General features: G+C 33.6%; 1 protein-coding gene across 1 annotated transcript; it reads right to left on the bottom strand.

Moving 5' to 3' along the window:
- Positions 1–2,279: 2,279 nt before the first annotated feature.
- On the bottom strand, positions 2,280–16,622 carry LOC129605883 (uncharacterized). The gene is made up of 5 exons (XM_055515881.1): positions 16,545–16,622; positions 3,107–3,497; positions 2,693–3,064; positions 2,459–2,584; positions 2,280–2,341 (listed from the first exon to the last, which is right to left on the bottom strand). The coding sequence occupies exons 1-5, from the start codon at positions 16,620–16,622 to the stop codon at positions 2,280–2,282; spliced, it is 1,029 nt and encodes a 342-aa protein (XP_055371856.1).
- Positions 16,623–18,096: the final 1,474 nt, after the last annotated feature.

Below are 18,096 nucleotides of genomic sequence, written 5' to 3'. Positions count from 1 at the left end.
CGGACTGACGGACAGACGGACGGAGAGACGTGCAGAGTGAAACTAATAAGCATTTTTTTTTCAAAATTTTTTTTGGAAAAGTGCTAAAAAACGGTGTTAAAATAGTAATATTTTAAAAACGAAATCGTTATAATATAAGCAAAACCATCTAATTAATGTTATTATGTTCTTTAAAAACGTAAAGGATGGCCCCTGTCACGGTCCAACATTTAATTTGGCTCGGTTCTTAGTTCATCTTGATAACTTTATTGGCTTTTAAGGGATAAAGGTTTTTCAAAATTTATAAATTTTTACCTTTGAATTTTTAAGTTTTTATCGTCCTTCAAGCACATTTTGGCCAAAAATAGTAGAACAAAAGTTTATGACTAAAGTTAATTTCCTAATATGACTGTAGTGACGTTTTCTACAACGTTTAAATTTCATAATTTTCACACAAATAACAAAAAACTTGCAGGAGAGCAAAATTAACGTAAATGATTTGATTACATTTCAGTGAAGTGTCCTACAGAAGGTGTTCATTACAATATAGTCTTTTTAACGTGTTTCCAAGGTTTATATACACATTATGTACACTGGCATCTTTGAGGGCGCCAGAGGAACCCATTTTGCTATTTATTCAACCGAAATTTTAATTTTTTTTAAGAATTCTATATTTTTTTCGATTATTTAATCGGTTTTCTGAAGTAATACACATACATACTTTAAAAAATTAAGTAATTTAAAAAACATCAATTCATTGTACATACATAGATTGAGACGTCTTAGCGTAAAAAATCAGCAATTAAAAAAAACTTACTACAAGTCCCCTATATCACAAGTGAAAACCTTAAATTTAAAAAAACGGAATAATTAAAAAAGTTTTAAAATAGATTTTTTCTGTCGGTCTATCTGTTTGTGAGTGCACGCGTGTATCTCAAGTTCAACTAAACCGATTTCCTTGAAATTTAAATTTGGAGTGTTGAAACAATGAACATATACATTTTTTGGAACGACCTGGGCTCGGACACCAAACTGGCGGCCGATTTTACATTTTTTACCATATTTACGAAAGAGATTGATGGAGTATAAACTTACTAATGCCTTAAAAATTGGAAAGAAGTGTTTAAAAGCCATTTTTATAATCTCCTGTAACACTTTCACTTAACTAGAAAATACACATGGCGGGCGGTTAAGTCTGAACATATCAGATTTTTGCTTTGCAATTTGAATTTTTATTCAATCACCTTTGTTCTAAAAAGTTTAAATACACATTATATCCATTTCAATTACGATTAATTATTTGAATTATAAATATGAGAAAACTACAAAACTTAAAGTCTTAAATTAATGATATTCAATTACAGCTACTTCCTTTTATATACTCTCAGCACAGTTTAATTAGTGCTATATATTATATAAAACTTAAAACATATGATTGCGTTCCATTTAAATATGTCAACAAAAAATATATATTTTTCACCTGACTGGAACATTAATACGAGTGTTTACACCATTTTACTTACCTATATATGAATTTTTTTTTTGTTTAATATCGAATTCAATAAAAATTATTAAGTAAAATTTTTAAATTTTATTTCACATTTCTGTTATTAAAAATTCAATTCACACATTAAACCATTGTCTTAAACCAAAATTTTATCGTGTTTATGTAATTATGATCCGAGAAAAAATAAAATTTCCCAAATGCTTGAAGAGCTGACGGAATGTTATAAAGAGCAAAAGTTCTGTAATGAAAATTATAAAATATTCTTATAAAAACAAACTTATATCCATATAACTTATTTGTAAATACAAACAAAATCACTTCTATTTCTGGAAAAAATTATCACAAAAAAGCTCACTATAATAAAAACCCAATTATTGCACGAAATCTTAAATAAAGGAAAATTAATTTAATTAATTTTTAATATGGCTTCCTTCACTTTTTAATATTTTGTGTACATTTAATAATTACGTTACTCCATTGTGAATTCATCATTAATAAATTGTAGTTCTTAATTACATTTTAATTATCTTGTTTACATTTATGTACAAATATAACATAAGAATTCATAAGTCACGCAATACTTTCAAAATGATAAAAAATTGTCCTTTTTGTAATCCTCAAACACATTAAAATTATATATCAGTGGGAAAAAATATTTTCAATGAACATAAATTATTAATTTCACTTGTTTTTAAATTTTATTGAATAATAATTTTTTATATTTTGTATACTTAAAATAAAAATAAATTTATAAATGAATTATATATATTAACAATGAATTTTCCAACTTAGATCACGAAAAATCTTTTAATTCAGCATTATTAATTTTCCATATCAATAGCTCAAATAACAAAGCTATAAAAGCAATCTTATTTCCAATAATTAATAAATAAAATGGAAATAAAAAATTATCAAATTTTAATATAGGCATCCAGTATTTCTCATCAACTTCAATATATTTGAAATTTTCACTTTGAAAAGATTCATAAACACTGTCTCCGTACATCCATTTATCATAAATCCCTGATTCTATTAATCTTGTATAGCAATCTTCAAATGATTCCATGTACGGACTATCAATATGCATAGGATAGCCGACTAAAATTGGTGCAATTGTTGTTTTTTTTGCAATTTTCATAAGAGGTCTTTTTAATTTATTTTGTTGAGTCAAATATAAATTTGATGTAATTTCTGGAACAGTGTAACTATAATTTTTATTTAGTATTAAACGATTTTTGTGTAAAGTTTTCATATCAACTGGATATAATAGATTATTATATTTTGGAAATAATGTTATGTCGTTGTGTAAAAATTCTATCTCTTGATCTAATGTCATAATTTTTAAATTTGCGCTCTCAATATCATTAATTGAATCAATTTGTTTTTCAAATACTTGACTTACAAGAAAACTTGATAGTATAGCCAAATATATATTAGTTATTATAAAACCATAAATCCAATATAAAAGATATATCAAACGGTCTCTTAAGTTTGAATCACATTTAAGTTTATAAGAGTTTCCACTTAAAATCATAATGTCAAGAATATTGCAGAACCATTTTGAAACATCAAATATTCCTAAAGCAAAATATTCAATAATAGATTGAATAATTGCAAAACTATTAACTGTTATACATATTGTAATCCATAAATCTATATGAAAGGGCATAACAAAATATAATGATTTGGGAATTTCAATTTGATTTGGTACCATCAGTAAGTAAATGTTATGACGTATTGATTTCGAATATTTTATTTCATCAAATTTATCCGAAATTGGATATGGTCCAAGTGATATATCTATTTCCTTCTTTTCTAAACAATTTACACTGTACTGTGGATCGGTAATTTGAAATTTTGTTAAATTGAAAACGTCATGTAAACTTGCATTCCTTAAATTAATAAATTCTTTGAACAATTTTAAAGACATACCACCAAAAACAATTTCTTCTCCCGATTCTAATTTTTTAATTATTACTCTTGGTGGATCATTCCTTATTTGTGTTTTTAACTTGTATCCATATAAATTTAATAATTTATTTGGAAAAAATTTATTAATATTAGTTTCTGTAGTTAGATTTATTAGTTTGAATAAGGGAAATGGATTATATGTAAACACTTGATACATAGAATTTTCACTTTTACTTAACCAAAATATTGCAACAATATTTAAAACTCCAAAAAGCCAAAATTTTTTAAAAATTTCATTAATATCATCTAAACTTAAATTATAAATAGCAATGATTAAAATTGTTTTGGAACCACCATTGAATCCCCTGGTAAAGTCTCGAAATAAATTAAAAATGTTATCATTTCTGTCTCTTAAAATTATTAAATTAAGGAAAAATTTATTTAGATTTTCTTTTGCTTTAACATTTCTCATTATTGAAGACATTTCTCATTATTGAAGATAACTGGTATTTTCCATAAAATATTTTCAATATGTAATTCTTTACTGAAATTTTGTTTTTTATTGCTCAGAATTTGATTTTCAAAAATAATTAAAGTCTCAATTCTATAAGATTGTATTGAAAATTCAATTATATTTAAAATTGATTTCGTTTGCTTAATTTGAATTGCAAAACTTTCGCAACAAGATCTCAACAAAATTAAAATTAAAACTACTTTCATTGTTTTTTAGTTTTTGACTGAAATTGGGCTTGGACATTTAATTTTTTATCGAATTTTATAATTAATCACTGTAGTTAAAAGTATTAATAACTACACTTACGCAAATAATAATAAAAGTAAACAAAGTTGAACAAAACCATTAGTTTTTAATGCAGCACTTTTCCCTTATACAGGATATAATGTTCTTGAAAACAGTGTACTACATGAATTATAACTTTCATTCATAAAGCTTGCAGTTGTGAAAATATAATGCACTGAACATTAAAATTTTATTAATTTCGAGAGGCGATAATGCAATGAACTATTTTTTATAGCTCATTTCGAAAGCTACTATAATGTAATAGTTTTAGACAACTTGCCGTCTAAAAGAAAAATAATACAAAAAATTTTAACAAAACAATAACTGTACATGACCATACTGTATCGAAGTAGAAGAAGACAATTACTACTTTTGTAGGCCTTTGGAGAAGCTTCTAAAAAAGACCTATTTGCATACAAAATTTCAGCTTTCTTAATGTAAAAGCTTTGTAAATACAATTGAAACGTATCAGCTGTTGAACCAACCTTATGTTTATGATTTCACGATTTTAATATACATAACATCATATGGTATACATGTATGTATGTATATATTTATGTGAATACATGCAACCAAACGGAATCACCCTACTTCTTTCAGATTCTATTTTTTGGAAACCAGAAGCTTTGTATAGCGAAATATGCTTTCTTAAAAGCTATTTTTATATGCAATAAAGTGTTCTTTGTATTATCATTCAATGTTTATTTACCTAAAAGCAAAATACATACAATGAAAAACAAAATGAATTTAAATGCAAATAAAAGTGTTAATAGTAATCAATCATTCATATTTACATGAAAACACTTTCACATCGGGTAAATCTGGTAAAAAGCGAACTCTTTAAAAATTGGAAATTATTAAAAAGTTTGATTGATTATTTTGTAAATTGAAAACATTGTAAACAAATCAAGTAATACTTATAAAGAAACATTAGAAATTTATATGCAAAGTAAATGTGAAATCCTGGGAAACTCTCATACAAAATTCCATTTGAAAACTTCTGTCAATAACCTCGGAGTTGTTGAGAATCTTATATTCCTTTAAAAACGAGAAAAAAAATAGAGTTGACCTTGTCAACTCTGCGATACCCGTACGAATTTGTTATCCTATGTGCGAATAAATAAGCCATAACTGACTATGGGACAGACAATGACTTTAATTTAGTACTGTGTTTTTCAAAATACTGTGTATGCCCACAATTGAAGTTGTATGGCAGCTTTCCGAAACAGCCAAAAAATTTTAACGAATTTTATCAAGCACTTCGGCCCTACTAATATATTCGCTTGTGTGAAATATCAATATTACAGCTTTTATAGTTTCTGAGATACAGCCAAATAACACTTGAAGTTGTATGGCAGGTACCAGAAGGAGCCAAGTAATTTGAACGACTTTTATCAGACACATTAGCCCTGCTAATATATTCGTTCGTGTGAAATTTCAATACCATAGCTTTTATAGTTTCTGAGATATAGCTACCCGAACCGGTACCCCGATCATGTCCCATTTAAATAGGGTTCTGGAACTTACTACAATAAATCATTTGTGAAAATTTGGTGAACTTAGCTCAATTAGTTTTTGAGTTATCGTTGGGACGAACGGACGGACGGACGGACAGACAAAGCTAAATCAACTCAGAATTCGACGCTGATCAAAAACATACACTTGAGTCTATATCTAAGACCGTTATTTCTCAGCGTTACAAACGGTAAGGCAAATTTAGTATCCCCTTCGAACATATGTTCGTACGGGTATAAAAATGGATTCCAAAGAATAATTTCTATTCCACAGGTTATTAATAATTTCGATTAATTAGTTTTTCTTTTTTTTTTAAATTAGAGAAGACCCAATTAGAAAATTCAATCGCGTTATGGATTTTTCATTACGCCTGGCCAATGTTTAGCCCTTTAGTCAGAATTATGTTTATATTTATGGCGTCCCAAGTCAAGGTGGAACAGCATATGCCGATGACTGCGTGGCTAAGGGGGAGCTTAGTCGTTAGTATGCGGACTCTGGATACCAGGCGCCCTCCAGTTTGAATGAGCCTTCCCATGGTATGCCGGGCTCTGCCATGGGTGACTTTACTTTCCCGCGCTACTCGTGGGACAGAAATGGAAAACAACAACAACAACAACAAGACAAATAACAACAGTGACAACAACAACAACGACACTAAGGACAACATACAACCACTTAGTGCTCAAGGGTCTTCGGAACCAGAGCTTCTCTCAACTGACGCAGAGGAGGAACTCCTACTCACGCCAGTGGAGGAAAAGGCTTCGCCTCCGATGGAGACGGATAATCAGGATCCTCTTGGACCTATTATCCAAAAAACTGAGGAGGACCTGAAAAGGTTGGACATCAGGGGAAAAAAACAATATTTCTCTGGTGCATCCAAGCGGCGTATCGCGGCTTATATCAGGGATGGCATGTCCCCAGAGGAAGCTCGCAGATACGAGAAGGAAAGGCTGGAACAGCTGAAGGCCTGCGGATCGGTTGTTGTGGCCGACCATCCCCAAAAGAGGGAAAGGTCGGAAAGCAACACCCCTGATGCAGGGCCCTCAAAGAAGAGGTCGATGAAGGGCAATGTTGAGGAAAAGGTCCCTGGGAACATTCCTCAACAAAATCCGAAAATGACTTCTTATCGGGATGCAGTAGCACAGGTCAAGGTGGCCATCACTCATAGACTGCATCCAGAGGAAAGGCTATCCGAAGTCCAGATGGGGAAAATCAAAGTAGCCATCATGGATGAAATGGATAGGATTGTGGACTCTCATCCACAATTCACTGCAGCGTTGCAAAGGGACGGATGGATATCCGTAACATGCAACAATCAAGACACCAGGGAGTGGATAACCAGTGTCTGCAGGAAGATAAAGCCTTGGGACGGTTGCGATGTCGTGGTACTGGATGGCGACAGCATGCCCAAACAGCATGTCTGCGTCACCTACGTACCAAAGGACGAGACAACCGTCAGTCTCTCCAGGGACAAATTTCTAAGTAGGATAGGGAAGCAAAATCCCAGCCTCAAGATAAGTTCCTGGAGGGTGCTGAGGATGGATAAGGAAAAGGACGGGGGCTGCTCCATCACCTTTTCCGTGGATGATTCCGGATTGGAAGATCTACGGAAAGCGGAGTTCCGACTTTTCCTGAATTTCTTCCGTGTTACCGTTCGGGTTAAAGGAAGGAAATCCTCTCAAGGTGCTGGCGGCAGGGCAGGACAAAATAAAAAACCAGTGCCCACCGCGACAACGACAACGACGAGCACTTCAGGCCAACCAAAAGAGCCAAAACTCATTGGAAAGCCTGAAGTCGCTCCGAAAATGGCGGCAAGGGAAACGGAAGGACCATCGACCAGCACGCCAAATACAAGCGTCCCGGGGGAACCAAAAGGGCTCAAGCCCATTGGGAAGCCCGGAAATGCTTCGGTATTTGCTGTTGCAGGGGCTAGCGTGGCACCTGGGGCGGCAAAAGAGGCTGTGGCAGGGCAGGCGCCCACCAAGATGTGTAAAAAGGCGAAAATGGGAGGTAAGGCTCATGTAAAGCCTTTGTCTAAAGGGCCAAAGCCCATAGACAAGAGCCGGAGGAAATAATATGGCTGTGAGGTGCATCCAAATAAATCTACAGCATGCTAGGGCATCTACTGATGTTCTGGCTCATAGATTTATGAAGGATCACCTCGATATCGCCCTTATCCAAGAGCCTTACATAGTGAAGGATCAGGTTAAGGGCCTAACAGGTGAGCTATTGTATGATAATACAACTGGGGGCAGGCCTAGGGCTTGCATCTTGTTTAGTAAAAAGCTAACGTATTTTCCCATTCCAGATTACTGTTCTAAGGATCAGGTAGCTGCGTTGGTGAAGGTGAAGTCCTGCGGGGGCTGGACAGAGTTCATTGTTTGCTCATCCTACCTCCCGGGGGACTGTGCCCACCCGGACGAGCAACTGAAGGATCTAGTGGACTTTTGTGGAAGGAGGAACTTCCAACTTATAATAGGAAGTGATGCCAATGCCCACCACACCGTCTGGGGAAGCAGCAATATAAACAAAAGAGGTGAGTGCCTACTTGAATTTATATATAGCAATAAATTAATGATTATGAATGAAGGCAATAGGCCGACATTCATAAATGCAATTAGGGAAGAGGTCCTTGACATCACCCTTTGCACTGAATTTATCGGCAGTAGGGTTGGTGGATGGCATGTCTCAAATGAGACATCCATGTCCGATCATAGGCAGATTAGGTTTGATATCATGGTCTCCGGGGGCCTGGCAGAAGAAATATATCGGGTGCCCCAATCCACAGATTGGAGTCAATTCGAAACGCTCCTCATGGATGGGATTAGATCCGTTCCTGCTTCTGTCAGAACGGTGATGGATATCGAACTGGCCAGCGAGGCCCTGACGGCGGCTATTACTAATGCCTATCACGGGAGCTGCCGTGCTAAGCCGAGGCGGAGCAATAGGAAGTGCCCGTGGTGGAATGAGGAGCTTTCAAGGCTTAGACTAAAGACCAGGAAGCTATTCAATAGGGCCAAAGCGTCAGGTTCGTGGGAAGAGTATAAGGACTCACTCACAAAATACAATAAAGAAATTAGGAAAGCGAAGAGAATCTCGTGGAGGGCGTTCTGCAAGGGCATTGATGAACTCCCCAGCAGTGCGCGTCTTCACAGGGTGCTTTCCAAAAAGTATGCTAGTAGGTTGGGCCTAATGGAACGTCCTGATGGCTCCATGACTGAGAACGGAAGGCAGACGTTGGAGCTTATGGCGTCAACGCACTTTCCTGACTCGGAGATTCTTCGGAATCACTCAAATGCAGTCATCGAACCGGGGGCACCCTGGCCCAGGAGGGATGACTGGCAACGATCCCGTCTAGTCTTCACGATGGGCAGGATTAGATGGGCTGTTTTCTCTTTCAGGCCCTTCAAATCTCCTGGTGATGACGGGATATATCCTGCATTTTTGCAGAGGGGTTTCCAACATATCGCTAGAGCACTGTTGGGAATTTTTCGCGCCAGCTATGCGTGGGGTTACATCCCTCAGGCATGGAGGGTGGCTAAAGTGACGTATATTCCGAAGGTGGGTAAGCGACCAAGCAACCACCCAAGGTCTTTCCGTCCAATCAGCCTTACTTCTTTTCTATTGAAAGCAATGGAAAAAGTGATTGATAGATTTATACGGGACGGTGCACTGGGAAGCAATCCCTTGCATGAATCTCAATACGCCTATCAGTCGGGAAGGTCTACTGTACTCGCTCTGCAGAGTCTGGTGGCGGTCCTTGAAAACTCACTGGAAGTGCGGGAGGTAGCAGTTGGCTGCTTCCTTGATATAGAGGGAGCTTTTGACAACACCCCATATCATGTCATCTGTGAGTCGTTGCACAAACGAGGGATTGATGCGACGACTAGCAGATGGGTCAATCGGATGCTACAGGATAGGATTATTAAGTCCACCATAGCTGACGATATACTCTTCATCTCCGCTGCAAAAGGATGTCCGCAGGGCGGGGTTCTTTCGCCCCTCCTGTGGTCCATTGTAGTGGATGATCTAATAGCTGCTCTCAGGGGCTCCGGGGCGCGTGTCTGGGGATACGCTGACGATGTGGCCTTCGTCGTGCGGGGAAAATTTGAGAGCACTATTTCTGATCTTCTACAGCAAAATTTACGTGTTGTGGAAAGGTGGTGCAAAGGCGTTGAGTTAAATATAAATCCAAGCAAGAGCACTTTGGTCGCCTTCACCAGACGCAGAAGCAGGGACAGATTAACGAGCCCAATTCTGTTTGGTGAACGTATTAGTTACTCGAGGGAGGTGAAGTATCTGGGGGTAACCCTGGATGATCGTCTCTCTTGGAATACCCATATCGATAGAGTTATCGGGAGAGCTACGGCGGCCTTGTGGACGTGTAGGAGCTTCATCGGGGGGACCTGGGGAATTAGTCCCAGAATAGCACTGTGGCTATATACGGCCCTTGCTAGGCCCATCGTCACCTATGCGTCGATTGTATGGTGCCGTAAAGCTCAGCAGGCGGGTGTGCGGGCCAAGCTGGAAAAGCTACAGAGGCTGGCCTGCCTGGGAGTGACCGGGGCGATGCGGACGGCTCCCACCGCTGCATTGGAGGTGATGATCGGATTGCCGCCACTGCACCTCCATATATTGAAGGAAGCTCGGCTGGTGACTTACCGACTTCTCTCTGGCGAGGACGGGGCAGGGCTAAAGTTGGCCCACAGAACTCACAGAGACTTCATTGAGGGCGATCCGATTCTAAGGATAACCATGTCAGATACCTGTCTGCCGCGGTACAACTTCGACCACAAGTACAGGGTTCTGTTTCCTGATCGATGGACGTGGGATCGGGGTGGTCCGGTACTTAGGTCGGGTTCGAGCGTGTGGTATGCGGACGGATCCAAAACGGAGTCGGGTGTGGGCTCGGGCGTATACGGTGTCCGCCCGGACACGCGTGTATATGCAACCCTTGACCCGTATTGCACAGTGTTCCAGGCCGAAATACATGCAATAGAGATCTGTCTGAGAATCAATTTGGAAAGGGGGTATAGAAACCGCACCATCTATGTGTTCTCAGACAGCAGGGCTGCACTGCTGGCGCTCCGTTCAGCTCAGGTTACATCCAAGCTGGTCTGGAGCTGCCTTGCTGCACTTGTGGAATTGGCATCGGAAAACAGAGTGATGCTCATTTGGGTGCCGGGCCATAGTGGCCATGCGGGCAACGAAGTTGCCGATGAGTTGGCGCGGAGGGGATCTGGGGCTGCCTTTGTGCAGCCGCTGCCTTTCTGTGGTCTGCCTTCTTCCGCCGTGGGGGCCAGGCTTGCCTGCCTACTCGCGGCGGAATGCAGTCGTCACTGGCGGGACACGAAAGGGTGCCGTCATGCGAAGGTGTTTGTTCCGGCGTGCTCCGGCGGATTCGCTGCGGAGTTGCTGGGGATGAGCAGGAGCCGGGTTCGCACTATTGCGAATTTCTTCACGGGGCACTGCCCGGTGAAATACCACCTGCACAGGCTGGGGAAGTCGGGCTCCCCCCTGTGCAGATTTTGTGGGGGTGGCGATGAGACCGCCGTGCACATTCTCTGCGACTGTCCGGCACTGGCTGTTCGGCGCCGCAATTGTCTTGGACATGGGTCCCTAAGTGTTCGGGAACTATTGTCCAACTCCCTTAGGGATATCTCCGGCTTTGTGATTGGGACGGGGATATTATAGACGGGAGAGTGGGGTGGCTACAATAAGTCAAGAATGGCTGCGGTGGCTTGGGGGATGCTCCTGTCCCCACTCAGTTCCCTTAGAATCTACAAAAATCTACAGAATTATGTTTTTATGCTTTACATATTTCCGTTCATTACTTCATTCTAGTAATTCTATTAGCTTATGATCCTTGATACCGTAAATTCAGCTCTAAATATATTTTTCATACTAGTGTAGTATTTTATAGAACTATTAAATAAATCCTACTCAAAACGTTATGATAGGTGTTAATATTAAAGAGAACATTCAACACTTAATTTTCGAACAAATTCATAATATCAGTGAGTTAAAAGCATTAGACTCTACAAATTGAAACCTTTTCCTTAAAATGAAATTATATATAAAACAAAATAATTTACCTTTTTAAAAAGTGAAAAAAGTATTAATTCTACTCAAATTTACGCTTGATTTAACCTTATTATAATAAAGAAATTTCATCCAATACTCGTAGCATCTCTTTGATATATAGCTCTCAAATCTATTTTAACAAAAGATCTTACGTTTAAACGAAACAACTTTTAGTAAATTTTTATGCATGCATATGAAAATTTAATTTAAATCAATTTTAAGTAATTCATTTGCACTAAGTGACAACTTATATTTTTAATGTTCAATCAAAAGCGTAAATGATTTATCTTTTTTTAGGAAAATTTTATCGTTTGAATGCTTCTAAACTCATTAAAATTTTTTTTTATACAAATACATTTTAAATAGCATCCATTTATAGTCTCTCTTTCATCTCCTTTAATATTCTTTTTGTAGCATATTTGCATTTCTTCTTTTTATCTTGCAAAAAATAAATCCCGCCTCTATTTTTTGCCTTCGCTACAAAATATTTATGCCTATACTTTAATATTTAAAAAAAATAAAAAATACAGTTGGGTCAAACCAATGTTTGTAATGTAGCACTTTTTTCATTTAAAAAGAGAAAACAATGTTTTTAAAAACAATCTATCTACATTGATAAAATTACTGTTATTCACTTACGAAAAAATTTCAAAGTTTGCATATATTTCGGACGAGGCCAAAAAATCAAGTTGAAAGAGTCGGTGACATAATAGGCTTATATGTGTAAGTTAAGAAAAGTAGTTATATTTTTAATGGCATGGCAATTACTGTTACCTCCCTTCATTTATATAAATTAGGAAAAGCTTGAAGTTTCGGAAATATAAGAAAAAAATTCAAATTTTACAAATTTCAAGGGGCGATAACTTTAGAGAGAATTCTTTTGCTAAAATTAAAATTAAAAAAAATGGTGTTTTTTGGTATTTGGGAGGCTATAACTTTTAAAGGGAGAAGATAAGTAAAAATTTTCTTCCACGATAATAAATTCCTAGTAAAGATATCAAATTTCAACTTTCCATCTTAAAGGGTGTAGAAGTTTTGTAAACATGTCCAATCCTTTAAGAAAATTTTTATCTTTGACTTCTTTTCTTTTTTTCTCATGAATAAAATTTCGTTTCGAAATTTAAATTTTAAAAGTTAACTTCTCTCTGGTAAAGCGGTTAAGGATGAAGTACATGCAAATATATGCCCCTTTAACCATTATTTTAAAAAACAAAGAAAAACTACAAAATCAATCGAGCACACGCCACAACAAGAAATAACTTGTGTTTAAGAAAAATTTTAATCGGTTCCACTCACAATAACGATAAATATAATATTCAACAATTCGAAACAAAACCAAAGATCTTATTACGTAACTATACCCGTACGAACGTATGGCTAAGAAATAATGGTCTGAGATATAGACTCAGGTGTATGTTTTTAATCAGTGTCAAATTCTGAGTCGATTTAGCTTTGTCAGTCCGTCTGTCTCAACGATAACTTAAAAACTAATTGAGCTAAGTTCACCAAATTTTCACAAATAATTTACTATAGTAAATGCCAGAGCCTTACTTAAACTGAATATGATTGGGGTAGTAGTTCAGGTAGCTGCCATACAACTTCAAAAGTTTTTTGGCTATAGCTCAGAAACTATAAAAGCTGCATACAACTTCAATAGTAGTTCGCCCATATCTAACAAGATATTGAAAACACAGTACTGAAATTTTGCATAAATTAATATATTCCTATAGTCAACTATGGTTTATTTATTCACACATAGAATGACAAATTCGTAAGGGTATCACAGAGTTGACAGGGTCAAGTCTATTTTTTCGAGTTACTGAATATATCGATGGGACAATAATCACCACAGATGCATTAAATTACAACAAGGGTCAAAGGATAATACGATAATAAAAATGAAATAATTTTTTCATTGATATAATGCCACGATGATTAGTTGACTAAGCAGAAGATTTTATGCTATCAATGTCAACTGCCCAGAGAGTGTAAATGTTGACAGAGTTTGGATAAATCCGCGTCTTTATTCAATTTTGATTGCGACATCTGAATTTGTATATTTTTGCTAATGTGCTATATTTCCATCGGTTAAAAAAACAGATCCTTGCATAAAACCAATTTTAATAGGTTGCAAAACAGACTTTGTCTTGCACATCATCTCTCGCTTTTTGTTTTTCAATTTTGCTTTTGATGACGTTTTTTAAAAGATTACTTATAAGTCAACACTTTTTAACCGACACTTTGAAACTTCAATTTTACAACCACTTGACCCATTCAAGACAATCCGTATCGAATATTTAGAGTTTAGCAAAAAAAATTTAACATAATAAAGCGTATGGAACACTGATAGTAAATCGGTTTATCAAAAAAATAAATCGAAAATATAAGCTAAAATATTCGAGAAGGATATGATCGAAATATGTATGAGTTACTTCAAAAATTTAGTTTTACTTAATTCTTCATATTATTAAGGAATTAATTAAATTAACCAAAGTGAAATTTAAATCGTTCTGAGGCTTTCGAATTAACGTTGGAAAGGTAGCATAAAATAGAAAATAATATAAGCTTGGTCAGAATAACTTTAACCTAAAGAATGTTTTACATTGGAAATTCCATACATACCTAAATGTATCGAATACGCAAAATAATAATAAAATATTTAAAGCAAGAATGTTTTTTAGTCAATATAGACAAAATTTATTCATAAAAAGGAAAAAATAAATAAATTTTCAAATGTTTGTGTGTGTGCAAGGAAAGTCTATAAAATATTCAAAGTTGAATTAGGTTTAAAGAAATTCTTTAACATTTTCATCTATTTCATATTCATGATTCTTGAAAGTTTGATTAATAGACAAGTCAACCGTTGTCATGTCAAATGTATTATAGTAATATTTTATGTCAATTTGATTTTTCTCTTAAAAAGGGTGGAATTTTTTTCCTTTTTATTGATTTCCTTTTTTTATATGTTTTATATTTTTCTTATTTTTTATATTTAAGTGGTCAGAGAACTTCTACAATCAACATTGCCATTATATTCTAAGTATATATGTGTAGTTGGAACGATTAAGAAAAAATCTTATATAATTTAATTAAGAAATTAAATTTTCAAACGAAATATCAAAATTTTCTAATTCCTAAATAAATTATAAAATAGAAAAGCACACATATCGGTTTGACGAGTGCAAACTTATGCGGGCCATTTATCAATATCAAATAAAAACTAAATTTCCAAATTTAAAAATTTTATTTATTACAAGTTTTGTATGACATTTTGAGGAACTGCAACAAAATTTTAATTTTATAGGAAATTAAATAAATCATCTGTTTCATTGTAAAACGTAAAATTAAAAGATTTTGAAAACTCTTGAATGTAAACTGCATAATATTGTCCAATTATGAATCCATAATTAAGAAAAAATGATGCCAAAATAATAATCGTCTTCAGATTAATGTCAAGATATTTCAAAATCTTAAACTTAATTGATTCAAAATTATGTTTATAAAACATTCCTTCAACCTGAAAAAAAATTAATTTATTTTTTACAACTTTTCCAATAAAAAATTTGAAAAAAGGTGCTTATTAGTTTCACTCTGTCCGTCCGTTCATCCGCCTGTGGTCATGTTTACGAAACTTCTACAACGTTGAAAATAAAAAATTTCATAAATACACAGATCTTTAGAAGAAACTTATTCCCGTGGAAGAAAATTTTTACCTATCTCCTCCCATTTGCACTTTAAACAACGAAATGGCCGCTAAAATTTACCGTTACCTAAAATTTGTTTTTTCCCAAATTTTGACAACGTTTTTCTTCTAGATTACAAGTTGTAGCAGCCTAAAATTTTAGCAGCTTTTAAATACTAATAAATAGTTCATTTCGTTAGAAAAAAATTTTTACCCTCTCAAGCTATCGCTTCTCAAGAAATTTATAAAATTCAAATTTTTGGCACCTTACATTCCCGAAACTGCTTTTCCAAGTTTTTATAAATGCAGAAAGCTAACGGTAATTTCCATGCCATTGCCATGAAATTTTTTCGTATGTGAATGAAAGTAATTTTAATAATGTAGTACACGGATTGTTTTCAAAAGCAGTTTTTTCACTTTTTAAAGGGAAAAGTACTACATTGCAAACCATTGGTTTGACCCAACTTTATTGTATTTTAAACACATGCATTCTAGACACGATTCTAGACAACAACTTTTGAATTAATCAATTGCACCTTTTTTGTTGCTATCAATTTACCAGGTATTGTAACACGTAGGTGGTTCTAGATAATGGCTTCATACTTTTTAGGGTCATAACATATTACAATGCACGAAACTTTTGTTATACTTTAAAAAAAAAAAACAATTTAAAAAGCTCTTAATCAAATTAAGCCACCAACCTTTAATTTTACCTTTGATTGACCTTGATAACTTTTTTAGTTTAAGAAATCTAAACTTTAAAAAATTTTAAAATTTTTATCCCTGAGAATCAAAATTATTGTCCTTCAAGTACATTTTAAACAAAAACTGTAGAACAAAAGTTTCTTGTCTCATCATAGAATATCACAAAGTATGCCACTATCTCGAACCTAAAATTTTATCTGGCCACTAAAAAATCAGGTGTAATTGAAAACTTGAAAAAATTACTAAATTTTCAAAAAGCAAAATTTTTCTTTGAAATATATTATTTTATTTTTCAATATGTGTGTTCCTAAAACATTGAAGGGGTATTAAATTACACTTAATTTATCATTTTATAAACTTACAATTTTATTTAAATCTGGAAAATTTCTACTTGTATATACGCCGAAAAGTTTCCAATATTCTAATTTCGATTTTTCCATTATTGTATTTATAACAAAAATTGGATTTGTCATTTGTATGCCATAAATAATTAATAATATAATATACAAAAATATTCTTGTAACTGTATAATAATCGCCGGAAAACTTTGTTGAAATGATTGTTGAAGAAATAAAAGCTAAAGTTAATGTCTCACCCATTAGAAAAGCAAGTAATTGAATTTGACAAAATTTCTGAAATTTATTATAAATTTTATATAGTTTATAATAATATTTTGATATTTCATCGATTTTATCACATAAATCTTGAACATATATTATTTTATTGATTTTATATTTTAAATTTGTAATATCGTTTAAATTCTGATATAAATTATTAAGTAAATTATCAATATTAATATATGTTATTGAAAATAATAATGAAATTATATTGAAAATATTTATAAATGATACTTTGTATATTATATAAAATACTTCATAACAAATTTGTGAATAAATTAAAGTAGCTGTTCTATTATATTTATTATTACCAATTAATATTATTAATAATGATATTGAAAAATTTACTATTAATGGTATTAATATGAGTATTAAAAAGTAAATTAGTTGAAATTTTCTTAATTGCAAATTATTATATGATATTTTTTTCGAAAATATTATTAATTTATTTATTAATGTTATTAATTTAAAAAACCTTAAACGAAATATTGCCAAAGTAAATAAAAGTAATGATTTTGTGAAATTTATTGCAGATATTAAAAATTTTCCAACTTTATCCACATTTTGGTCTTCAACTATGCTTTTAGAATCAAAAGGCTGGTATAACAAATTGCAAAAACTTATTATGATAATTAAAATTGTTAAAAATTTTGATTTACTCTTATTTTTAAAATTTTTCTTTCTAAATCTTAATTTAATATTAAATGGTATGACCAAAAATTTTGCAAAAAAATATAAAATTATGACAATTATAAGAATCACGTTATTTATAAAATCTTGAAATTTCGCCATTCTTTTTAAATATCGATTTATTTCGAATATTTAATGCAATCCGTACAATCATTTTTATTAGTCGTATAAATTAGATAAGCTTTCAACTTCTCCATTACAAACTTAAAGACCTACTATTAGTACAATTTATATTTAAAATAAATTATTCGAGCGACAATCATTCAAACAATACAGCACAACTGTAAGATTATTAGAAAATGGATTCGCACTTACATAGATTCACACATAAATAGATGTGTACATATGTATATTTTTTAAATAAGTATTTTCTTGAACTTAAAAAAAGTTTTTTATTTTTTTAGTAGGAATTTTTTATAATATGTTTATCTTATATTTTACACACACTAACTTTATAGTGAATTCCAAATTACAAAAAATACACCCCTGTTTCAAATTGACGAAACTCAGCACAAAGAAAGAAGAAACTATAAAAAAATTTCGATCAAAGAAATGAAAAATTGTAGTTTCACATTTTTTTTCTTATACTTAATTTAGAGTTAAAACA

Source organism: Condylostylus longicornis, unplaced genomic scaffold (assembly GCF_029603195.1).
Source record: "Condylostylus longicornis isolate FDR11 unplaced genomic scaffold, ASM2960319v2 ptg000016l, whole genome shotgun sequence".
Taxonomy (NCBI): domain Eukaryota; kingdom Metazoa; phylum Arthropoda; class Insecta; order Diptera; family Dolichopodidae; genus Condylostylus; species Condylostylus longicornis.
This window is presented reverse-complemented; position numbering and strand designations above follow the sequence as displayed.

Bases quoted from the DNA above. Each gene is read 5' to 3' on its own strand.
- LOC129605883 (XM_055515881.1), bottom strand. From the start codon at position 16,622: ATGGAAAAATCGAAATTAGAATATTGGAAACTTTTCGGCGTATATACA. The intron at 3,498-16,544 runs GTAAGTTTATAA...TATGGATACAAG, and splicing joins TTCCAGATTTAAATAAAATT to TTAAAAACACAAATAAGGAA. The intron at 3,065-3,106 runs GTTTTGCAATTA...ATTTTGCTTTAG, and splicing joins AATATGTATAACAGTTAATA to GAATATTTGATGTTTCAAAA.